Genomic DNA, 25,549 nt, shown 5'->3' with positions numbered 1-25,549 from the left:
ATAATTAAATTAGTGATAGCCTAAAGGTTTTACCTGGTAATAATTTGTTTGATTTCCGATGCATTCCCTCCTTTTTTTAATTTATTGACCAATTTTGGCTCATTTGGAAGACCTTCCCTTTTCATTGGCAAAAGTTACTGAAAGTTTCTATATTCACTCTAGATTTGTCCTAAGAAGTAAATGTGTTGTTTATGTGTAATTACTTTAATAGATGTCTATTCCACTCTTCACTATTGTTATTTCTAAGTAGTGTTTGAAAAATAAATAGCCCTTAGCAATAAAATGTTTCACAAAAGAATGTACAATTGTGATAACTGCCAGTTAAATTGTAATTGCATATTTAATTAAAAAAAACCCCAAACATTAAATTGGAAATAAACTTGCACAAAATCTTACTGAATAAAATTTAATATATTTCAATAGGAGGTGTCTAACCTGATTTAAAATAAAATCTGGTTTTAAATTGAAATGAACATTTTGACTATACTTATCTCAGAATAGTGAGCCATCACAGTGAAACACTGAACAGAATACATATAGCCAGTGGATCTTTAAGAAATAAGGCCAAACAACATGCACAAGCATGTTGCAGTGTCACACAGTAAACCACTTATGAAATTCAAAAAAGCTTTAAAAGTTTGTGATGGAGAGAATGAAAAAATCTAAAATCTCCTTGGGTGCACCTGAATTGTATCTCTACATTGTGACAATTTAATTTTAAAGGTTCCTTTCTATATAAAGAAACAGTCAAGGAAACAGTATCTTGCTTTTCAGGTCAAACATCTGTATATGGCACAAAGGCTTATATGGGGTGTTTTATTATTAGAATCTATACTTATGGTCAGGAGCTGACAAATCTTAAGCATTGGAATCTAGGGGTTGGCAGTGCCATGCTATATCTTGATCAGTACCATCCCATGAGACACCTTGGGTGATTGCTCCTAATCTATATCTTTAAACTACCTGAGAAATGAATACAATAGTGCTCAAATGAAATTTTTTAAATTATGTGTACAAATGGAAATCCATTCCACAATCATCCCCTCTGTACTTAAATGGGACAGAATTCTACTCTGGACATGTTGGACTGCCTACTCTATCCCAGGTAGTATTAAGGTTCTGTTAAGTTGTAAATCAACTTGTAATAATGGTTGCACCAGTTAATTAAAGCACACCTGCTTAGGAAACAGGATTGAAATCTGTCTTTTTTTTGTTAGTGATCTAAAGGGGAAGAGTCCAAGCTCATTGGTAGAATACTACTTCTTTGAATGTGGAATATAAGGAGTTCAGTCCCTGGCCCCTTTCAGTTAAAGCATCTCTTGACAGCAGAGTGGAGGTGTTGGTGGTTAACATCTCTAGCTGAGATTTTAGAGATTCACTGCCAGCAACATTTGGCTAGATGGATTAATGATATTAGTATAAGGCTGTTTTATATGAAACAAACATTGTGTTTTCATTGGCATCCCCATTAATCACAGTGTAAATCATGATTTAAATTAGTGCAGGGCAGTCACGTGTGGGGAGATTCTGTGGTGGAGCTACCATCACTTCCCAAGCTCTACTAGCTTTGGTCAGGTTGGGAAGTTGGTTGCAGCTTTTTTTGTCCCATTTTCTTTCTCAATTCCCCCCCCCCCCCCGAGGTCAATCGGAGGGAACTTACTATGCCCTTTCTAAAGCTGGTATAGTTTAGGGCCTATTATTTGGATGTGTTAGGAACAAGGGGGTTTAGGAGCCTGCAAATTCTCAAAATGTAAATAATATTGCCCCCCAAATACCCCGTTTAGCCCACTACCAGTGCAACACCTATGCTTGCAGAATTGTCTTTGGGCTTATAAGGGGATCTCCAGTGGTGTAAGTACTATCCCACCAGCAGTCCTTCCTCTCTGCCAATGTACCACGTATGTTATTTCCAATGGCCTCTCAGCTATCTTTGTATGGCTTTAGGGTTGCTCCCTTAAAATGCCCTAATTTTGTGTATCATATGCACTTTTCTTTTTAATGTAGGCATTAATAGAAGAAAAAGCAATATATGATCGTTGTGGTAGTAAAAATATGTACTTAAATATAGCTGTGAACACGCTTAAAAAACTGAGGGATTATGGCAGCATATCATCCCATGGTAAGTTTTATGGTATGGGAAGGGAAAGCTGGTATTTGTCATGGTTAAACCAATTTAAATTTTCTACTAAATATGTTTAAATAGCATATAATTTGTTTTAGAAATGTGTTCACATAACAATGTGAGACATCTATGCTTTTGTTTTATATAGGCTATCCTTCAGGCAATAGAAGGACTACCTTAACTGGCTTTAAAAAACAAGAAGACAAAAATGGTAAAAAAAATTTCCTTTGCACAGAGCATTGCTCAAAGCATTATTATCCTTTCATGAATGTAACAGTTATTTCTTTAAAATGCCACTTTTCTTTAGTTTTCTGATTCTCTTATTTGATTAACTTGCTTATAAATGTTGCTGGCCAGAATTTGTCCCAATCTTTACTTCCATATGCACTCAGACCTGTTGTCTGGGCTTCCCTGTTTAATTTCCACAGAAGATTCAGTTGCATGCACAAAAGAACCCATGTGAGGATTGAGTTCCTACTGTAAGTAGTGCTGATATGATTTTTTAAAAAACAAAGAATCTGAAAATAAAGAAAAACATTTGGTGTTTTTAAAATATATTATGTAATTTGTATTAAATGTTAATATAGAAGCAAAACTTGTAGGTGTTACTACAGAGACAAAACAGCCGGAATGTGTGCAGTCTTCATATTACACACAGTATAAAATTTACCTTTCAGTATGCACTAGAAAGAAACAATTTGTTTTTTTAGAGTCCCTCAGGTACATTTAGCATGAATTAGCAGCGTATGTAAACTTACCAAAGAAAAACTAGCTGCTAGTGACTACCCATAAATTGAATCTGAAAATTATCCTAACAGTTATAATGTCTTGATGACAGCTCTTTAGTGTTTTTTTTAACTGTTTTGTTGGGGTGATTAAGATTTTACAGGAATTGCTCTCTATAGACTTCTAAAAGACTATGCTTTGACTGAAGAACAGATGAAGGAAAATGGCTTCCCAGAAACAAATCCTGAGAAACCTGGCAGTGCTGTATTACGTAGTGCCACTGTAAAAGCAGCTGTATCTGACTGTGAGTAAATGAGAGTTAAATGAAATGAGAAAGCTAAAGCAATTGGAGTAATCTTCCTTTTTGTTAAAATATTTTGTTGGAAGGCTTTTTTTAATTCACCATGTGTTACAATAAAATGCTTATAAGTGTTGCTCTTTAGATGGCAACAAATCTGTTATCTGATCCTGCTGAACAAAGCTTGAAGGATAACTGTATTTTATTTTATTCTACTAAACCACCATCACTTAACAACTTGATATACATTGCTTTGAAGGTTATCCATCTGTAGGATTATCCATACACAATTAGAATATATCTGAACTACTACTGGACTTACAAAACATTGCTATTTTGGCCAAGATTGATTGATTCCATAAAGAAATCCACAGACCTGAACTTACAAGATCTGAACAGGGTGGTTCATGACAGATGCTGTTGGAGGTCACTGATTCATAGGGTCGCCATAAGTCCAAATTGACTTGAAGGGACATCATAACAAAGTAAATATTATGCCCAAACTCTGCTACTTGGTAGCATGAATGAGAAACTAATGCCATTAGGCTTTTTGAAGTTCTCTGTGATAATTTAAATGGTTCTGGGGTAAATGCAGATAAACATAAAATTGCGGGTATCAATTGTGACTTACTATTTGATTATATTATTGGTTACAGTTTCCAGTAGAGTTTGTTGTAGATGTGGACAAATATATACTGTAACTTCATCAGGAAGGCATGTTCGGAAAGAAGAATGCAACTACCATTCTGGTAAAGTATTAAGGCATAAAGGTAAGAATTAATTCCTCTCCCTCAAACATAGATTGGACATGCTAGTAAGCCTAAGACTTCTAGTGCAATGTCCACTGAAGCAGGGCCAACAGATTAATTTTTATTTATTTATTTATTTATTTATTTATTCGATTTCTTAGTCGCTCATCTGGCTGGCTACCCAGCCACTCTGAGCGACGTACAAAGCAAAAAACATATAAAACATCAAAAACACCAAACTCTAAGCAAGAAAGCTAAACAATAACATAGAGACTAACTCAGTTACAATAAGGCTTCTCATCTGTATAGTCCAAAAAGTGTGCCTTCAGATGGAAACTCGTGATATGAGTCTTCCCACCCTTGCACAAAGACCGGTGTGAGTGAGAGTCCAATATTGGTTAACAATGAAGGAATAACATTTTTGCTTACATTTTCACATATTGCTTACATTTTCACATATTAAGCAGCCAGTCACTTGCCCTTAGAAACATACTTTACCCTGATTTGGATGTTTATTAAGCCAGGAACAAGTATTGGATCTATGTACTTTTCTCTCATCACTTCCTCTCGCACATGGATTTTGGCGCTTGTTTAATTATACCACAATTTCTTCCTACATCCAATACAGAGAATTATGACTTAATATCATTTTGTTAACTTAAGTTAACTTAAGTTAACTTAAGTTGTCTTAACCAAGGATTGATTTAAAGATTCTGCTTAGTAAACTGACATTAAACCATGGTTCTTCATTTCAGATCTAACAAAAACTGTGGTGCTGTGATTATGGTTAAATTAAACTAAAGCTGGTGTGTGAGGGGAGGAACATATGGGCCTGATGTTTTTTCCTGGCTTCCTGAACCATGGCTTAGCAAGCCAGGACTGTTAAATTCAAAAGAGCCCATGGAGTTAAAACTAATAATTATAGTGAATTACTCATACTTGGCTTTGCACAGCTCTTCACTACTTTATTTTATTAAGTATTTTACTAAGAAGAACAGGAAATAAGGATGTTAGATGCTTTATTACCAACGTGTGTCAGTTTCTGTCCAGATCATATCTATGCCTAGAATATGACTCTCGAGAGAAATGAACACACATTTATAATAAAATTAGAATTCCTTTGGATTGCTAGAAACCCAGTTGAGTAGTAGGTCTAATCTTCAGTGTATGTATGTCTGATCTTTGGAATTCAACTTGCTTTTGGTAAACTGATATTTTTGTAAATTGAACTCACGCAGTGGCCTGGTTTGAACCTCATATTAAACCATAGTTAAAATAAACGGTGGTTTGATATGAATAAATAGTGACCTGTTGTATGATGCTAAAATTGTGAGCGCCTTGCTCTTCCCTCACTCCTGCTGCCTCAGTGCTGGGAAACAAACTGTAGTATGGTTTGTCATGTCGTCTAAACCTTGGCTCATGGTTTATTTAGGGGAAACTAACTACAAGTCCAAGGTTGGCCACACCGCAATCCAGACAGTGGCTCATTTCCTGGCAGCTGTGAAGGAACAAAGTGTCTGCAATTTTAGCAGTATGCACCAGCATGTTGCTTGCTCACAGTAAACCAGTTTATTTCAAGTATGGGTTAACATGTCTGAACCAGGTAAGAAGATAAATGGCAGATTAATTTCAGTACAATACATCCAAAATTTTATTTTTAGGATGATTTGAAATTATTTATCCACCTCCTTTTGCTTTTTCTGTGCCAGTTCCTGGTGGTTTGGAAACACGTTACAGTTGTTGTGAAGGAGTGGTAGGATCTCCTGGATGTCAGGTTGCAAAGGTGAGAGTACTCTATAGCTGTTCTCAAATTTTGCAGTGTATATATTTCTCAGGGTTTGTTTGAACAGTCCATCAGATGGGAAATAGCGCCACCTAGCATCAGCAGGCAGGAATTGTATGCTTTTTGAGGAAGTTCCAACCTTGCGAAACCTCAGACCATTCCTGCCTCCTGCATCTAGGTGGATCGTTTTCTCCTCGCTCCTGTTGAGTAGCTTAGTTTCTCTAACCTTTTCTAACCTTTTTTTCTATTTTAAATTTCTTGCATCCATCTCTATCCCTCTTCTGTTTCCCTCAGCCTGTCTCCCCTGCTCTGGGGAGCAGCAGCACATGTGACAGCAAGCCTTGCTGAGGGCTAGTTTTTTCTTTCTCCCTTTTCCCCTCAGACTGCCTTTCCCGCTCTGCGGAACGGCAGCACCAGTGCCAGCAAGCCTCACTGAGGGATAGTTTTTTCTCTTTCCCTTCAGGCCGCTTTCCCTGTTCTGTGGAATGGCAGCGTGAGTGCCAGCGAGCCTCATCGAGGGCTAGTTTTTTCTTTCTCCTGAGGGCTAGTTTTTTCTTTTTCCTCTCAGGCCGCCTCACCTGCTCCATGGAGCGGCAACGCAAGGCATCTCTCTTGCAGCGTGCGGTTTTTTCTTTCAACCGTGCGGCGCCTGCCATTTTTGGCAGTAGCGCGGTTGTCGTCTTTTGTTTTTACCTGCTGTGAGTATGGGGCTTGCTTGGGGGTTTCCTGTTTTTCCCCTCAGACCGCCTGCCCTGTTGTGTGGAACGGCAACAGTACAGTCTCTCTTTCCACCACTGCGTTGTTTTTTTAAAGTGGCAGAGAAGCAGGTGCCATTTTGAGTGGTAGTGTGCCTGCCACCTTTTTTGTGTTTTTACCTTTTTTCACGCTCACAGAGCTTATCTTCTGTCACCCTCTCTATACTATTGCTTACCTCACTGGTTTGTGAGGTCCTAATTGGGTTTTTTAAAAAAAATATAATAACATCTGCTTTTCTTACCTCTTACGCTTTCCTGATCCACTGCAGGAAAATATTTTTGTGGGACCGAATTAGTGCCCATATTCACACCAACATAGAGGCCATTCTGAAATATGGTATCATACGCTTCCTCCATCCCCCTCACCAGTGCGCATGAGTTGAGCTGTGCTGTCATGGCGGATATATCTGTTGTTGCTGAGATCCATGATCAGAAAAGTGGCACAGTCATGCCAGATGACTTACAACAGTTTTAAATTCCATATTAAATTTATCAAAACAATTTAGTCTTTGGTAAGGCTTACTTCACTGTTCAATTTGTGTAACTTGGCTCAGGATTACACACATTGGGGTATTTGTATGGATATTTGGCTTCCCTACCAGCAGTTCAGCTTTTCAGCAGTTAAAGGGGAAATCAAATAAATAAATAAATAACTTAGATTTTACTCTTTAACAGGTACTGTGCACCCCTTCATAACTCACAATTTTTGCACTCTCTGTGTAATGTTTGCAGCCCTTCATAACTCCAGTCTGTTCCCGTGAACTATCTGTGGTTACTGCACAGGTTCTTAGTCAGAATATGTCCCTGGGTATTTACTTCCTGTGGTTGACTCTCCAGCAGCCCCATTTGTCCAGGGGAGGCTCGAAAGAAGGACATGAGTGCAGCAGCGTGCCCCTGCAGTTTCGGGTGGCTAAGGTTTTCAAAGCTTTTTGTTCCCATTAACGTTATTTGCCTTTTCTTCTTGGACCCAGCCAAGCTCCTGGCTTCCTCCCTGTGTAAGTGCAGGGTAGTCATAAGACAATAGTAAGGCTACCCAACCTGTTGGCTATCTCTCTGCCTTAAGACAATAGTAAAGGTTATGAAATAACTCCTTAGACTTGTAGATTCCACGGAGGTGCAACCTTCTTCTTCTGCCAGGAACTCCATAAGGAAGAAGCTCCATAAGGAATTACGATTGGTTTTCTGAGGGCAATAGTCTGAGATTTTTTTTTCATTTTGGAATTCATCAAGTTGTTTAAGCTTGCAACTGGTTTTGTCTTCAAATAGGTTTTTTTGAATTTTACCAGGTGACCATATGATGTAGTGCTAGTCGGACATCATGGCCAGTTGACCATGTCTGCTGGAAACATTAAGTTGGAGTCTACTCCACCATGACATTCCCAGTGCATCTAGCCATGCTGTTTTCAAGGTCCTCTTTGGCATCTTAGTCAGGTCTGAGAAGACGCCCCAGGGGCAATGAACCATCTAGACCTGGTCTGGAAACTCACTGGTGCTTCTGAGAATGTTGTTGTTGTTTTAAGGGACACAATGGCCACCATCTTGGTGTGCGTGGTCCCATCTTAACATGCCTGACACACCTCTGCAATCTACTTAGCACAGTCTGGTTGCAGTGTTCTCCAAGACAGTTAAGCTGCTCAGAGGAATCATTTCGCTGGACCTCAAGCTTAAGATATAGCACCGACATCGGTCTGCTCTTTACTTGGCTCATCCCCCATTGGGGGCACTCTACTGACAAGTCTTCAGCCAGTCCTCTAGTCCCCGGGGCCAGGTGTTCCTACAGTTTTCACCAGCTTAGCAGGAAACTTAGCATTGTTCCAGCTTAGCAGGCAAGTGGGGCTATGGGGATGCAGACTGTATTATGAGGTCTTCCACCAGTTGCTTGTAAGTGCGGTCCTCCACCTGTGGATCTGTTCATCTTGATTCACAATACTCACCTTTCTCTGCTTCTTCACTAGCTGTCTCAAGATGGAAGCAGAAGTAGTTAACACTTTTCTGGCAGCCTACTGGCCTTCTTTACTCCTGGTGGGACGGCCTGACTTCCCATCTTGTGGGAAACTGGCCATGGTGTTCAGTTCTCCTGAGTCTGTTCAACATAGATTCAAGGGGGTTGCTAACGAGGCCAGGACTTCTGTCCCAGGCAACCTTCTGGAGTCTGGTCTTTTTCAGCAACAGCTGTCAGATCATTGGGGGGTATTCTGGCCTTGGGCTACTCGGATGGGCTTCTGAAGGCAATTGCTGCTCAGGCATTTCCTTTATTAAAGGATTCAAAGTTTTCTGCCAAGTCTCTTTTTACGTCAAACCTGTATATGTAGGCAGTGCACTCTCGCTGCTAGCTGCCTCAACAGTGCAACTGCTTATTCTTTCAATAGGAACTTGGCTGTTTCCAGTGCTAGTGGGTTCTTAGCAAAGTACTCTGGTATTTGTTAGTTTCCATGTCCCTGGTTAGGGATGTGAGGTCTGGACAGTTGATTGCAAAGGGTTGGCTCTTATGTAGTTACTCTAGCCTTCTAGGCAGGCAACTTATGGATCTCTGTTCAGTACTCAACATAACTGTCAGGTCACCTTTCCACCAATATCTCTACTGTCACGTGTGCTGGAAAGATATGGTACGAACACACTATAGTGGTGTTACCACCCCATTCTGGCCAAGTCAGTCATGTTTGTTGGAAATAAGTATCTTGGCAATTACTCTGCCATGGTATCTTCCAGTGCATCTAACCATTCTGTTTCAAGGCCCCCTTCAGCATCCTAGTCTGGCTTGGCTGAATGTCCCAGGAGCTGGTGAACCATCCAGACCTGGTCTGGCTGAGGTTGACAGCCTGGCAATTAAGCGATGATATCTGAAGAAGGCTGGTATCTCACAGCATGTGACTGACACCATCTCAATGTAATTGGCACCATCTTAGCATGTTGGGGTTCTCCAAGCACTACATGGCAGTCACCTCTGCGCTAAGATTTTTGGAATTAAGTGCCCTCTCTGTTGCCAAACATCTTCGCTTGTTCTATGGAGACAGTGTGTTTCTTCGTACAGATCCAGTCTTCCTTCCTGAGGTGAACTCACTGTATTCACTGTATTGTTGCCAGCATGATCTGATTCTGCCTACCTTTGTCCCAACCCAGTCCATCCACAAGAAAGAGCATGGCATTTGCTGGACATTCATTGAACATTGGAGCTGTATATTCAATGAACAACTGTTGACAGGCTGTATCACTCTTAGTGTCTTTTTCATCCAAAATCTATGGATAAACACATGTCCTCTGCCACCCTAGGTGGTTGACCTAAGGCTTGCATTAGTTGGCCTATGAGTGTTTGCACCTTCCTGCACCATCACATGTTATATGCATCTGCAGAAGCCACCTTTGGCAGCTGTGTGCTACAGCATGTTACCATTCATATCTAAAGCATATCTGATGGCCTTTCTATGTGATTTCCTGATCAGTCTCGGGCAGCTTCCCACCCTTTGTCTTCAGATTCTTTGGTACATCCCATCTGATGGGCTGTTCTCCAGGGAGAAGGGGCCATTGGCCTTACCTGTACATAATTTCTCCTGGAGAACAGACCATCAGGACCCACCCATTGGGGGAAGTATGTAATCACAGACTGCTGCCCGAGGTGGTAACGTAATGTTTTCTTGCTCACATTAAGGTTATATAAGATGTTTTGAGAAGTGTTTTATTCTCAATATTCATTGGGGGTTTGTTTCATGGGATAAATGATGTTTTCTTCTCTTTTTGGAGTGGTTATTTTTTGGTTTTAAGAGGAAGTAGTATTAATTAATGTATAGGTTTTTGCCTTGTTTCTTGTCTCTGATTTTCATTCTCTTTTAAGTGTGCATTAAGTTAACATCATTGGAGTATCCTTTCAGCTGTTCAGTGAATGGTCTGGGGTCTTGTGAGGGTTGCTACTTCCTCAAAAACGTACGATTCCTGCCTGCTGACGCTAGGTGGTGCTATTTTCCATCTGATGATCTGTTCTCCAGGAGAAATTATGCTCAGGTAAGGCCAACAGCCCCTTTACACGCTGTCACCTGTCTGCAGCTGCTGATTGGTTGACTACAATGAGAGGGGTTATCAAGGGTGTTTGTGCATCTGAGGGAGAGAGCATGAAAAATGAAGTGTTATTTTTAAATCTTCACTTGATGTTCAGTTCTTGCTCTTCCATTAGCCTCCTTATCTTAGAGTTAAAACAAAATAGGTGACCAAATTTCCTTCCAAGCAGGTCTGGTTCTCCAGTTCTGTGTAGGGTGTGCTCTGCATTCATTCTTGGCACTAAAAACAACTTCTGAACTGAACGTTGGTTTCAGTGTAATCTTTGACAAGACAGACTAACTTGTGAAAAATGTATACATTTCTGAGAGAAATTGATAAAGGATACTAAAGGATGAGAGGAAATGGAGGGTAGATTTTAAAAAAAATGTTTTCAGGAATGTTTTTCACTTGATTGCATAATATGCTAGAAATAAGGTGAGGGTAGTGCTAAAGCGATGTATAGGGCTCAGACCTGTGCAGAGGTTATGGCTTGTGCCAATGTCCTTTAATCTAAATGTATGGAAGAAGAGTGGATAAGTGTTAATTTAGTGATGAGGTGCACTCTGGATATGCTGAGAGGTACTTTTGTGTACTCATCCTTGACTTGGTACTGATTCTTAAAGCAAGTTGTATCTTGGTGAATTGTGACATCCATTCTATGGAAAGCAAGCTAGTTCCTTCTAATTGTTTTGTTTTCTGTATTAAGGTTTAGGTGGTTGTATTTTATTTAAATTTTTCTGTCTGACCATACCGAAGTCTCTAGATGGGAAAATTAATATTTAAAATGCATGAAGAAGTTAAATTTAAAATTAAAAAGACAGAATAAACATATGAAGTGGAAATCCTCAGTGTTCATTGACATTAATCAGTGTACAAGTGCCTGGCAAAATAAATAGGGCACAAACTTCTAAAAGGTGCTTAGTGGAATTCTTGAAAAGGGAGGTTGGAAATGGGGTGGTAATTTTATTAAGTCATTGAAAATATATCACTGGTCCAACGAATTTGAATCTTTCTTGATGCTTTGTAGCTCCATGTTCATGATGGCAGAAAGGAAAATATGGATGGCTTTGTGAAGACTTTCATCAAACCACCTCCTCTAGATGGAAATCATGGTGTATTTGCTTTAGATTGTGAAATGGTATGCTGAGATAGCATCCCTTTTTTAAAAAAAATATTAAAAGTGTAATTGTTTTTTTCCTGGCAGTATAGTCTTAATGGTGGATGTGAATGTCTTCACTTGAGAAATGTAGATTGGACAGCCTGCCCTATCTGAAAAGGAAAAATTGCCTCATATGACACTCCTGCTTCCATTGCTCTCCTGTTTTGGAATTGGGAATTATTTTTATTGTTCCATTTGTACCCAGCCTGATGTTGCTGCGTGATGGAGAATGAGTTAAGATATTTGGAAATTATATAAACAGGATGAAATCCTGGCAATATACTTTAGAGGAGGGTTGGTATTCGGTAGCTTTTTATTTTAATTTATTCTATTTCTAAATATACAAACTGCAGATTTGAGTGTAGGATGTATTGATTAGCAAAAGTAACACTTTTACTTGCAACTATATATGTATGTCTTGAAGAGAGTTGCTTGATGCAGCAGAGTTGATTGGAGATATAAAAGAATATGAAAGAGTGGTGTTTATCTTAAACAAAATAAACTCATTTTATTAAGAAAGTACACATGGATGGGAAAGCTTAATCATATACACTAGCTGAATTCAAAAGGTTTGGAGAGAGAATTGTGGGGAGGAGGAGGAACTGGAAGTGGTGATAGGCCTGAGAATATTAGTCTAACCAATCAGAGGCATGCTTAAATTTGACGAAATTAACAAGGAGAGAATTCAAGCAGGAGCCCTTTCAACTGACTAACTATATCTATTGCCCCTAATGGTCAATGGAATCAGAGCACACAGTGAGAAAATTGACTGAAGTGAAACTTCCAGCATTTCTCCTCAGTGCAAAAGATTATTGGTGAAACTTGATTAACATAGAATCTCCATCATTATTATTTATTAAATGTATATTCTGCCCTTCCAATAGGAGCCCAGGGTGGCACTTTAAATTTCCATTATAACGTCTTTGGTTCTAAATCTAGAAGGAATAAAAAATATCCATAGTCTAGAGTCAACTGTGATTTTTTAATAATGTATGTTAAGGTTTCTTGTATGTACTTATACAACAGATGTTCTTTGTTCTAGTGTCTAGGAGACTACTTTCTTATCCTGTACTAGATGGGTTATAATTGTCTAGCTCAGTTTCCTCTAACTTGTCTTGACAGCAGTTCTCCAACGTTTCATGCAAAGATCTTTCACATCACATACTGCCTGAGCCTTTTAACTGGAGTTGCTACAGATCGAACCTGAGATCTTCTATATGCAAAGCACATTGCTGAGCTATGTTCCTGTCTGTTTCTAGATGGGGTACAGATCAATCAGGACACTTTACATTTGTGTAGGTGTCCTGCACAAAATCCTTAACAATGGAGACTAAATCATATTATGTCAATAGGCCATTGATTATAAGTTAAAATTCAGGCTAAGCGGCAAGCTGTATTCATATTGCTGTATTTAAAAAGTATGGAAATGAATTTGAAACTAGCTTAGTACAGCCTTCATAAAATATGAAATTACTTCAAATAAATGTAGTTGTTGAAACTTGTGCTGACTTTTTGGAGTCAGAAGTTTTAAAATGCTGCAATAAATATTGTATGGAAAAATCAAGCAGTTTACTAATAGTCAAGAAAACATCTTTTGTGGTAATAGCTGACAGCAAGTGCTAGAAAGACCCAAGAGAAAGAAAATTTTACTTTTATGTTTTAAAAGGTGCTAATAAATCCAAGTTTCTAGTATATGCCTGTACCATTTACTACCGAGATTTTCAGTTTATAAAACTCGCTACTTTAAAATTATATTAGTTTCTGTTTTGAATTATTTAGAGCATAATCATAAACTAAAATGAATTATGACATACCTAACATATTTCTCTTCCAGTGTTACACAACATGTGGACTTGAACTCTCCCGAGTGACAGTAGTTGATCCTTCTCTTCATGTCATCTACAATACATTTGTTAAGCCTGATAATGAAATCATAGATTATAATAGTAGGTATGTGAGCTATTGAAATACCAAAACATCAAATTTGAAGATAGTGGTCGTATTTGCATGCAACACTAAACTAGAAATCTTGACTTAATAGGACAGAATACGCACAAGCTGCATGGACCTCCTTTACATCTGCTTTACTTTTGAGCAGCTGAACAAGCTAGGTTTTAGCACTAAATCATAGCTAATAGTTACACATGAATTCAGACATAACTAATGGTTTCAAAATAGCCCAAGATATTAAGCAGACTTTAAACCACAACTTCATATGGTTATTGGCTAATGGGTTCAAATCAAGTCAGACTATGAAACTGGAGTTTGAAGTTGAGTTGGGTTGTTTTGAAGCTGTTAATTATAACTATAAAGTTCACATGTAATGGTAAATGATGATTTAAGTGCTGAAATCTGACTTTGTTCAGCTGCTTGCAAGAGGAATGAAGTGTCCTGGTCATGCATTTCTTGGCATATTAAGACAGGATATTTCGTTAGTATTGGATGTGAACATGGTGAGTGAGTTGTAACACATGGCTTTGAGTCAAAGCTCCTTGTACAGCTTTACTACTTTTTGCTGTGGTATTGCATCAAGGCTCTCTGGCCAAGTAACTTTTAATTTTATTTTAAATACTATTTATTGAATAGTAGAAATTTAGTTAACAAAATATGTCTAGGTAAAATATATTCAGAATACAGAAAACCATTTTAGCATCTACCAGCAACAAGTACCATTCAAACAAACAATAGAAAAAGGTATTATTTTAAACCAACAAAAATAATGAATATGGTCTAATTTCCCCAGAAAGCAATAAAAATTTCCCATTTTTCAATAAACTTGCTTTCATATCTTGTATTTCTCTCACATAATATGAAGCTTTCTACATAACAGCTGTATCCCATATCCTACAGAACCACCCAAATGAGAGCAGATATAGTTCCCCCCAGTTTTGGGGTATTGACATTTTGGCTGATGCCAGAAGTATTGTAACCATTTCTATATCTCCTTCCTCTGCATATCCTTCCAGATAGCCAGATAACTATGCTGTATCAATTGGCAATTTATACATATGCTTCAATTTGTGTGGAGTTAAAAATACCACTGGTGTACTGTCTGATAGAAGTTTTCTTTCAGGTTTCCTTATATCAGAGTTTTACATATTTTGTCATGTCAAATTCCAGTTATTCTCATGTATGATAATACCAAGATCTCTTCCCCATTTTAAGTAGGGTTTTTTGCTTATTCTCATAAAGTTCCCTAAGTATTTTGAAAATTGTATCTACCATGCCTTTTACTTTTGGGGTGTGTGTATATATATTTTCAAATTTTGATAGTTTTCCCATTCTTCCACATTTCCTTGTTAGGTTTTGTAGTGCAGAGCAGATTTGAAAAGTCTTGAATCTTTGAGGTTGATAAGAAGTCATTAGACAGATCAAAATAAATAACATATAATTTATTATATTCCAAAAAATTCTGCAGAATAGAAAAGCTGTGTTTTTCCCAGCTCTGTTTCCTAGAATTTCTTTTGTCTTACCTGTTTGTTATAAACACAAGAAATGCATGTTGAAAATTGAATTTTGGTTTTGCACATCAGTCAATTTACTCTTTAAAAACCATTTGTGTATATCTTCGGCTTCAGAGATTTTTTGCACCAGAGAAAATTGTGGAGAAATTATGAGGCTTATTTGCCACATTCTCCTTTGTTTTCTCACTACAGATATCATTTTGGACAAAAAGCACCCGCCAGTAGTGACAGATAGAAATAATCATATATCAGTATTAGTATTTATTGCATTTATATACCGCCCCATAGCTGAAGCTCTCTGGGCGGTTTACAACAATTAAAAACATTAAAAACAAATATACAAATTTAAAAAACACATTTTAAAAAAACAATTTAAAAACACATACTAAAATGCTTGGGAGAAGAGGAAAGTCTTGACCTATATGTCAACATCTTAAGTAGTAGGTGCATTAGTGCAGAAATGAGTGAAGTTGTAGTGAAAATACTACATTAAAACATGAATACTTTTTAGGCTGCATGACTAGCACTTCTGCAATTATTCCTATTTGATGCATATACAGATGGCAGGTGAGAGATTAGCATGGCTCCTAGTCCCTGCTATATATGGACTACAAGTTTCAGTGTGTATTTTAATGCACTGACAAGGATAAATATAGTTTGAAAAAGCATTTCTAATATCAAAGCAGATTTGCATGAAAATTAATGGTGAACAATTACTTTATTTTTAAATTAAAAGATTTTAAAGAAAACAATATCACTAACTGGTGGTAGAGAAATAAAAATTCTTCAGTTGCGTCTTCCCTAAGATAAAAATTAATCTTAAGTGGGATAAGTGAATCCAGTATTTCTAAAGCATTCATGTCTCCCTATGTCATCTTCAATTCTGATTGAGCATTCATATTGTTTTACTTCCCTTGGCACTCTAATCTGCTGTAGACTTTCTGGAGTGACAGCAGAAGACATGAAGAGTACTGCAACATCCATTCGGGACGCGCAGGCAATATTGCTCAACTTATTCAGTGCAGACACAATTTTAATTGGTCACAGTTTAGAGAGCGACTTGCTTGCTCTTAAGGTAAATTGTACAGAATAACTAAAATGGTTGGAAATGTTTTGTTTACATTCCTAACATAAAAATGGTTCAGATTTAACTTTTTAGTGTGGTAGCCTGCTGGATCAGATCGAGTCCAGCATCCTGTTTCCTGATGCAGTTAGCCCAATGCCCTTGGGAAGCCCATAGGGAAAGAGGTATTATGCTCATGTCCTTCCTGAACTGATATCCATAGGCATGGTTGTCTCTGGTCCTGGAGGTGGCATTACATAGTCATCATGGCTAATAGCCATTGATTAAAAGCCTTATCCTTCATGAATCGGCCTAATCCTTTTTAAAGCCATTTAAGTTGGTGGTCATCACTGCATGTTGTGGCAGTGAATTTCATAGTTTAAGGTTGCTCTAAGGGGTAAAAAGGTGCTGCAATAAACATGTTAATGAGAGTGGGAAGATAGGTTGTGTGGCTTGCTGGTCAGGAAAGAGACTAGTTGGCATTGTTAATGGGTCTTTTCATAGCCTTGCCTCAAGTTTAGTTTCCAAATCTCATGTTGGGCAGAATTCCTGGCCCTTGTGAAAGTTCCATGCCCTCTTGGTCTCACAGTGGCTGCGACTACTCTGACTGCATGGTCAGCCACCGGGGAGACATCGGAGTAGTGCCACTTCAGGCAGCTGTAGCCTTCTCTCCGCTTCACAATGGAATTGCTGTAAAACAGGCCCCTAAGTGAAAAACGGAATGTGAAACCATGCCAGGATTATAAAAGCACTTTATCAGAAGTGGTATTTTTTTAACTATAAGAATATTTTTAGGAGGCAACTCACAATCCAGTATGAAATGTCACTGAATTATCCAGCTTTATTTCTTTTCCAGATGTTTCATAATAAGATTGTGGATACATCAGTAGTTTTTCCTCATCGGTTAGGCTTGCCTCATAAAAGAGCACTTAGAAATCTAATGGCTGATTATCTCCAAAGAATCATTCAAGATGATGGTAAGACCTTCTTGCAGAAATGACAGTGTTTTGCACAATGAATGGAGAACCAGGAAGCGAGCAGCGTATGTGTTGTCACTCAAACTTTCCAATTAGGTTAAGGTTTCCCAGAGTAAAGACTGGATCATGCATGTGCTTCATTTGATCACTGCCAGCTAAGTGTGTGAACTGACTTGTCGAAAATAATTGTATGTCAGGTGCCAACAGGTGACATGGAAGTTCTCACTGTAATGTCAGAGCTATGATGGCCTATTCACATAGGCAAATCACATCTGGGTGGTTTTAAGTTATGAGCATGTTATCTAAAAAACTATATGTTCACAAGAAAAAGCTAGTATTGACATATGCTCTGTATTAGAAAGGGTTTTCAAATTGTCATATATTCTTTAATTCAAGAAACAAATGCTATGAGCCTTCCCAAATATCATTAAGACTAATCAGGCAGATAATACTTATTTTTAACCTTGGCTAGATACATGCCAAAGCAGAGGAAAAGTAAGCAGGTTTCATCAGTGATTTAAGATCTTCAGAAATGTAAATACAGACTACTTCAGATCTGTGGGATTGCATACCAACTGTTTATGATTCTTAAGTGTAGATAACAAATGGAAGAAAGCACAGAGAATAATTGAGAATATATGCCAGTAGAACAAATACAGCTCATAAAGGCAGCTTCCTTTTTTTTTTTTACAATAATTTTTATTCAAATTTTCATAAAACATACAAAACAAAATCATAAAACATTCAAAGACAAAAAACAAAACAAAACAAAAATGATTAAACAAAAAAATAAAATGTTGACTTCCCATTTGTCGCAGATCAAATCAGTTATAGGTCTACAATATATAACAATCCTGTCTCTTAAATTATATTATAAAATCACTTTCCTCCAGTAGTTATCTTAATTAATCATCAAATCTCATAAACATTACTTTATTCTTTCCACAAAAAGTCAAAGAGAGGTTTCAATTCTTTAAGAAATATATCTATCAATTTTTCTCCTAATAAACATGTCGATTAATCCATCTCGTTAATAATAATAATAATAATCTTATTGTCATAACCATAGTCCAAATAAACATATCGATTAATCCATCTCATCAAAATCTGTTAGGTCCAATAATTTCAATAGCCATTATTCCATTATCCATATTAATTCCATCTTCCATCTTCAATAGTCCTGTTAAGTCCAGTAATTTCAGTGTCCAATCTTCCATTATCAGTATTCCATAATAATCTTGCTGTCATAACCATAGTCATATAATAAGAGTCTGATGGGAATTTCCTCTATCCCAAATATTTTCTTGCCATCAATTCTGAATAAGTTGCTGAAATATTGTTGTAAAGTCATATCTCTGTTCTTCTTTTTTACAAAATGCACTGTCTCATCTCTTGAGAGTTTTTCTATTGTCACATGGCTGCAGTTAATTCCATAGATTTTCTCTATATCAGGCTCCATCACGTCATTCCAGTCCAGAAGATTATCCAAGCCATTGATAACTTTATCTCTAATATCTTCATTAATTTCTTCAGAGATAACGTTAAATTCCAAACAGTAGATTTTATTTCTAATATCCATAAACTCCAGATCTTTTTCCAATTCCACATTTGTTCCAATCTCCAGGGCTTGTATCTTCCCTTTATTTTTTCTTTTCTCATCTCTGATCTCATTCTCCTCTCTCACAGGATCCCCTATTTCTTTAAGCTCCTGCGTCATTTTGCTCAGTTCAATTTTCAGCTCCTTACTGCCCTGTCGCAGGGTTTGTTTCGTTATCTCAATCTCATCCATTATTTTCTGAAACATAATTACTTCCAGATTCTCAGCCACTTTCTTGATTGCCATTTTTAAAACCACGAAAACAAAACAAAACAAAAATAAAGAAGAACCACTTCTTATTTCAGCAACAATTGGGTTAATATTCCAGGCTTGATGACATCACAGTATAAACAGAGCAGCCTGCCTTATCTCTCTATGTTCAAAAATACAAAACAAATTTAGTTCCCAGCATCAAAACAGTTAGTGGCGTCGTGAAGAAGCAGATTCGTCAAAATAAAATAGACCAAAAAGAGAATAGTCCCAGACAATGTAATGTTCCTCAGAATAGAAATCCCTCTTCTGTTTATATCTTTAGAATGCACTTCCAGGACAGCTTTTTGCAATAGAAACAGAGATAAGCTGTTAATTTCGTGAATAACAGAGAAGAGTTATAGCTCATCCAGAAGTTCTTTAAAGCTGATTCATTTGACAAATCTCTTTTTGCTGCAACAATTTAAACCAAGTAAAAAAAAGAATAGAAAGAAGGGTGCTTGCCTGTTAGTCTGTTTTCTCTTTGAAGAAAAGATAAACGTATCGCATTAAACAGATAGAGCTTGTTCGGAAGTCCGTCCGGCATTGCTGGCTGGACCTTTTCTCATAAATTAATGAAATCCAGTCCTCCCAACAAAAACAGGCTTTTGAGGTTGATCTCTACGTTTCTCCCTGCCCGGGAGAAATTTCATCAGTCAAAAAAAAAATGTTCTGACTGATTTATATCTGAATAAGCTTCTTTTGAGGCGGGAGCCCGTCTCAAAAGCAGGCACAAGCGAAGTCACCCTTCCCGGAAGTCCTCATAAAGGCAGCTTCCAATGCGATCATCACTTTCAAGAGCTGCACTGTTAAAATTTTGATTATATTTGGGTTTCATTTCTAGTTCATACGAGTCAGTGCACACTACACTGCTTTCATACTATTAACACATGTTCTGAGCAGACTGCCTCCCAAAATTGGACATATTCTGTATCATTGTTACCTGTTCCTGAACCAAGTACTTAACTTACACATGATGCATTTCATCTTTCTTTATAACTGTAACCCCATTAGACTTGCAGAGAACAAATCCACAAATTTATGCATGTAATCGCACATGTACTTCGTAGTGGCTCCATTACACTGTAATGCTGTTCTGGAATCCCAGTAGACATGCTGGCTACTTTTCTAGCAAATGCACTCTAGACTTGCATGGGGAAAGGAAAAGTGCTTTGGAAATTCATGAAAGCACAGCCAGTGTTAGTTACTAAAAGCGTGGACTGGCTAAAAACTGGCTGCTAGGAACCCCAAGAAACCTGTGAATTCATGCTCAGTGTTCTGCTCACTTATGCTTGTGATAATTTACAGTGTTTTCCTAGAATACCATACAGGAACACCACACTCCAGGCTTCAAAAAGTTGTGTACATAAGGCTAGTTTGTACAGGCAAATGACAATTTGTATGAATAACGGCGATCATCACTGGATACTTAGGAGTGTATGGAGATGAATATGCTACAGATGGCACACTACTGGAACAGGTTCAGAGGAGGTCAACAAGGGTATTCAGGGGACTGGAAACAAAGCCCTATGAGGAGAGACTGAGAGAACTGGACATGTTTAGCCTTGAGAAGAGAAGTCTGGGGGGACATTTGAGAGCACTCTTCAAGTACATGAAAGGTTGTCACACAGAGGAGGGCTGGGATCTCTTCTGCACTAATCCCAGAGTGCAGGACACAGAATAATGGGCTCAAGTTTCAGGAAGCCAGATTTCGACTGGACATCAGGAAAAACTTCCTATTAGAGCACTGCAACAATGGAACCAACAATGGAACTAATTACCTAAGGAGGTGGTGGGCTCTCCAACGCTGGAGGCATTTAGGAGGAAGCTGGACAGCCACTTGTCGGATATGCTTTAATTTGGATTCCTGCATTGAGCAGGGGGCTGGACTCAATGACCTTATAGGCGCCTTCCAGCTCTACTATTATTCTTACACAGTGACTTCTGTGGTTGAGGTCGGACTTTCCCTGATTTCAAACATAGATCTTTTTATAGTCATCTTTGTTTTTGTGGTGGTGTGGTTTGAGATCCCCTACCCTCTTGTGTTAATACACCAGTAGTGTATTTAGTACCCTTTGCTGCAGTAGAGCATGCCTTCCCCACTTTATCATTATAAGGCAGATTTATGCATACAGAGAAAAATGCTGATGGTGTCGGGGCCAATCTCTAGCTTTGTAGAATCAAGGCTTTAAGAGATAACCTTGCTTCAGAGCAAGCAGGTTTCCCTGTTGCTTAGCTTAAAGTAGGGGTGAGGAACTTCAGGCCCAGAGGCCAAATGTAGCCCTCTAGGCCTCTCTCTGGCCCTCAGAGCTATCCCCAGGCCATACACCCTCTTGAGCCACACCTACTTTTTGTCTAGCTGGAAGGTTTCCTTGAACTCTGATAATGCTTGCTTTCCTGACTGGAGGACAGAGAGGAGTGTGAGTGCACATGGAAACTACTGTGCAAAGGTAAAATTTACATTTGTTGCTCTGGCCACTGTTATCTTTGGCCCCATCCATCACTAGTATGTGGTCCCTAGAAAGTTGCCAGAAAGGAATGTGGTCCTCTGGCTGAGAAAGGTTCCCCACCTCTAGTTTAAAGGGATGACTTACCCTCTGAAAGGACAACAAATTCAAATGTGCTACAGCTGTAGAGTTGGATGGAACTGTAGTTGCCACCTGGGGTCAGTTGATGATTAGGCACTGTTCTCATATTCTGATTGATTGATATCCTGCCCTTCCAGCAGGAGCCCAGGGCAGCATATTCTACACTCTCAATGCTCATAATTGGATATAGGGTGCTATTCACTGCCTGTTTTGATGCAAAAGATTTTTTTTACCATTATGGCTTGACTTTTTGTTACTAATTTTTTTCTTCAGATGACGGATATTGGGTGAAAAATTGGAATAGATGTTTGCAGCTTTATTTTTTCTTCTCTGGCCTAGCCTATAACTTTGGCCAAATTGTGATTTGATATAAAGACTCCTACTAAAAAAGTGCTGAAGACATGGGTACACACATTCATACAGTTTCCTCATGTGAAATGTCTTGCACATAGCTTTCTACAGTATACCATATTCGGACCTCAATGTTGTCCTAAAGAGACTGGACTAAACTGAAATTCCAGGACTTGCTGCTAATTGTACTGTGAAGTACCTCCACTATGCTGTCTAATATTTCTTATGTTTAAAGCAGAGTTCCAAAACGATTAATGGTTGTTCATTACCCTATCAAAGCGTATCTACCTGCTATCTTCAGAAGTTTGGAAGCCTTCAAGGTTGAGAGCTGGGTTTGGGAACTTGTGGCCCTCTACCTGTTGCTGGCTTATGACTCCCATCAACCCTAGCCATTATGAGCAATTATGATGAATGATTGGAGTGCTTCCTACAACAACTTGAGGGTCAATGGCTCCCCACCCCTCGTCTAGATGTTGATAAATTGCAGCTCTCGTCTGCACTTCTCTCATTCCTAACCACTGGCCACGTTGGCTAGGGCTGATGGGAGTTGGAGCCCAGCAATACCTGGATGGCTGCATATCACCCACCCCTGGTTTTAGAAGTAATGAGTTTATCATCCTAGATCATTATTCACATGGTTGGTAGTCTCCATACATTCAAAACGGATCCCTTTTTAGTAACCCAAGGAAGAATTCCAAAGGTCAGAGATTGCCAACTCTTCTATTCTTGGGGAAGGGGCTGGAGTGTATTTTGCTGCACAAATGAATTCTCTCATGAATTAACGAAGCTGCCATCATCAATAAAGCTGTAACCAGTAAAGGTTTTACTGTTATGGAACATATATGGTAAGTCACACCATTGCCTACAAAGACTTAGGTAAAACCCTAACATTAAAATGTAACATTAAAATGTAGAATATCTGTTTCTTGCATCTTGTAAACTTTTTATTTCCTTTTCCTTACAAACTTAACATTCTGGAGAGATGGAAGAAATCAGTTGACAATCTCTGATTGAACACATGGCTTATTGTAAGACAGATTTAGATTGGATTGTAGTATGACTGAACACTAGAACTCTCTTCAAGGTTTCCTCTATCATATTTGCCCATTTTCTCTACTCAATATTTTTCTTTAGTTTTTCTTTATACAGCAAGTACTCAGGTATATTGCTACATCCATTAATATTAAATATTCAGTGCCAACTTTGTCTATTTTAAATAATACGTATATTGATTTTTTTTTTCTAGGTGGTGGTCATGACTGTAGTGAAGATGCAATTGCTTGCATGGAACTTATGCTTTGGAAAGTCAAAGAAGACACTAAAGGCAGAAGATACTGATGCTTTTAATCAGTAGCCTTTCTTCATCATTGGTTTGCAACAACAGCTGCTAAAAGGCTATTTTCTATCCCTGTAATTACATTAATTCAAAAGAGTATTGTACTAAGTATATCTGCTTAGTTGTGCTGGAGGTTTGGGTTAAACATAGTATTCAGGATTATGATATTTTTGTTCAGTGTAAGATTAGAATTGGTTATGTGAGTTTTGTGCTAGTCAGAACGTTTATATGAGTATTTCCTAATTTTGGAAGTCAGGAAAGAATATTGTACTCTATCCTTTTATGAACCTTGTATATATGTCCTAAACAAAGATATTCGATCTTGCTTTTCACCTGTCACATTCTACAGAAATAAAACAGGTCTAGCTTTCTCATGAATAAAACAAATGTTAAGTTTGTAGTCCTTTCATTTACTTAGTAGAGCTCTCTAGAAGCTGCTTATGTGGCCATATGTAGGCAATTTGTACAGTATTGTTTTGCATGAGAGCTATTACTGCTTTATAGCTTTAATCTGTCTGTTAATCTTACAGAACAAAGGGATTTGTAATTTAAATTGCAAATAGAGATTAAACGCAGCAGTGAAAATGTGTAATACTTTTTATTTTTTAAAAACACTAGCAAACTCAAAGGCTGTCTATTACTGTAGAGGATATATATTTCTATGAATTCTCCATGAAAATTCCTGTCAGTTCCATGACATAACTTGCAGTTGTGTGGGACGATGTGTACTTTCTGCTGAGTATACACAGGTACTTGAAAGATTCAGCCAGCTTGTCCAGTGGGCCTAGAGGAACATCCCAGTATGTCTTGATTTCTAACCAATGTATTATATTTAACTTTCACCATTGTAGTTAAATGTTTAGACATTGCATTTAGACAGTTGTTACTAATAAATATAACTATACAATATACTTGAGATTGCAGAGGAAACAAACTACATACTATGTTTTGTCTTTTTAAAAAAGTTCTCTGTTACTGGAGGTGCCTACTTGATGCATGAACAAATAATTATACAGTAGGATATTGTACTTCTGAAAGGAATGAAGAGCCAAAGCTCATAGATTGAAGCTTTTGTTTATATTCTTGTGTGCATCTGCTGCTTGTAAAAACACTATAGAATACTGCTCTGTGTTTCAACTAGGAAACTTCATTGATGCATTTTACATATATTAAATATCCATCTGTGTACCGCAGTAGCTGAAAAAGCCAAATGTAATAGGAAAGAGACTGGAAACAGCATTATGCTATTCAGCCTACAGGGCATCGACAGCAAGGTTCCATGCAAGCAGTCATGTCTGTACAGCAGTAATTTCTAACTTGTTAAGGGCATACTATTTGGTCAGAAAGGAACTGGTTATATGCTGCAAGGAATTAAGGTTTATATGATCCTAAAACACCCAGTGTTATTTTAAGCTGGTTAGCATATATCCTTATGATTTATTGTTTTGGGCTTGCCTCCTTATAGTGGGTAGTCCAGTGGGATAATTCTACCCCATATCTGCATTAGGTATGATTTGAGTTTTTAGTTTCTCCAGATAATGGCACAATTAACCATTGGTTTAAGTTGCCTGTTGCCTCTGCAAAAGTCGCTCATGAATTTGCTTCCTTTTAGGACACATGTCCAGAAAAAGTGATTCATGTAAAAATTCTGTTTGGACAGGCAATTCTGCTTGCTATGCCCTTTTTAGAGGTGCTAGCGTATCCAATTTTGATTTAGAAATAAGTGTGCCTCGGCTATGAGAAATTTGGAAGAAAAAAATATAGAGCAACAGAAGCATTTGGGAACATGATGGAGACATACAGGAATACTGAGTAGCTAGAGTTCACTTTTCTGGAACATAAATTTGAGGCCCAGTAAGGCAAACCAACATTTCACATTAGTAACATGAAAGCCATTGCTGCAAGATGCTTTTGTGGCCAGTAGTAGATACTTTTATTAAAATGTTTCATAAATAAGAGGAGGGTGGGGATGTTGGTAGTTTCTATGTTGAACCATAATGAGTTATATTCAAGCAAGTAATACTTAGAGTAGACCCATTGAAATTAATGAACCTAGGTTAGTCATGTCTGTTAACCTCAATGGGTCTATTCTGAGTAGGACTAGCATTGAATACCACCCAATGGATTTAGTTACTTTGGGTGTCGTAATTAACTTGCTGCCTGATTCCAAACTTATTGGGGCATATGTTTGGCACAGATTCCTGGCATGTTGGTCTCATCTAGCCTGTCAAAATTTGTTAGCCTAAAAGGGATACTTATTTGGGAGCAGGAGCTTTATGCATTTTTTTTTAGATGTTAGGGCT

The 25,549-nt window shown here is 38.0% G+C and overlaps 1 protein-coding gene across 3 annotated transcripts in view; it reads left to right on the top strand.

The window, feature by feature from the left end:
* Nucleotides 1-24,157, top strand: part of LOC133387163 (RNA exonuclease 1 homolog) — a 49,427-nt gene extending 25,270 nt beyond the window's left edge. For 2 of the 3 annotated variants that reach the window (XM_061631384.1, XM_061631381.1), the window contains exons 7-16: nt 2,005-2,119; nt 2,271-2,333; nt 3,003-3,152; nt 3,803-3,916; nt 5,605-5,678; nt 11,490-11,600; nt 13,456-13,571; nt 16,022-16,160; nt 17,005-17,125; nt 23,157-24,157. In XM_061631384.1, the coding sequence (XP_061487368.1) occupies nt 2,005-2,119; nt 2,271-2,333; nt 3,003-3,152; nt 3,803-3,916; nt 5,605-5,678; nt 11,490-11,600; nt 13,456-13,571; nt 16,022-16,160; nt 17,005-17,125; nt 23,157-23,248 (1,095 nt within the window). In that variant the 3' untranslated portion in view covers nt 23,249-24,157. The remainder of the gene's footprint in view (nt 1-2,004; nt 2,120-2,270; nt 2,334-3,002; nt 3,153-3,802; nt 3,917-5,604; nt 5,679-11,489; nt 11,601-13,455; nt 13,572-16,021; nt 16,161-17,004; nt 17,126-23,156) is intronic. The other variant, XM_061631394.1, reaches the window with a different exon arrangement.
* The last annotated feature ends 1,392 nt before the right edge of the window (nt 24,158-25,549 follow it).

The sequence above is a fragment of the Rhineura floridana genome, chromosome 1 (assembly GCF_030035675.1).
Source record: "Rhineura floridana isolate rRhiFlo1 chromosome 1, rRhiFlo1.hap2, whole genome shotgun sequence".
Classification (NCBI taxonomy): Eukaryota; Metazoa; Chordata; class Lepidosauria; order Squamata; family Rhineuridae; genus Rhineura; species Rhineura floridana.
This window is presented reverse-complemented; position numbering and strand designations above follow the sequence as displayed.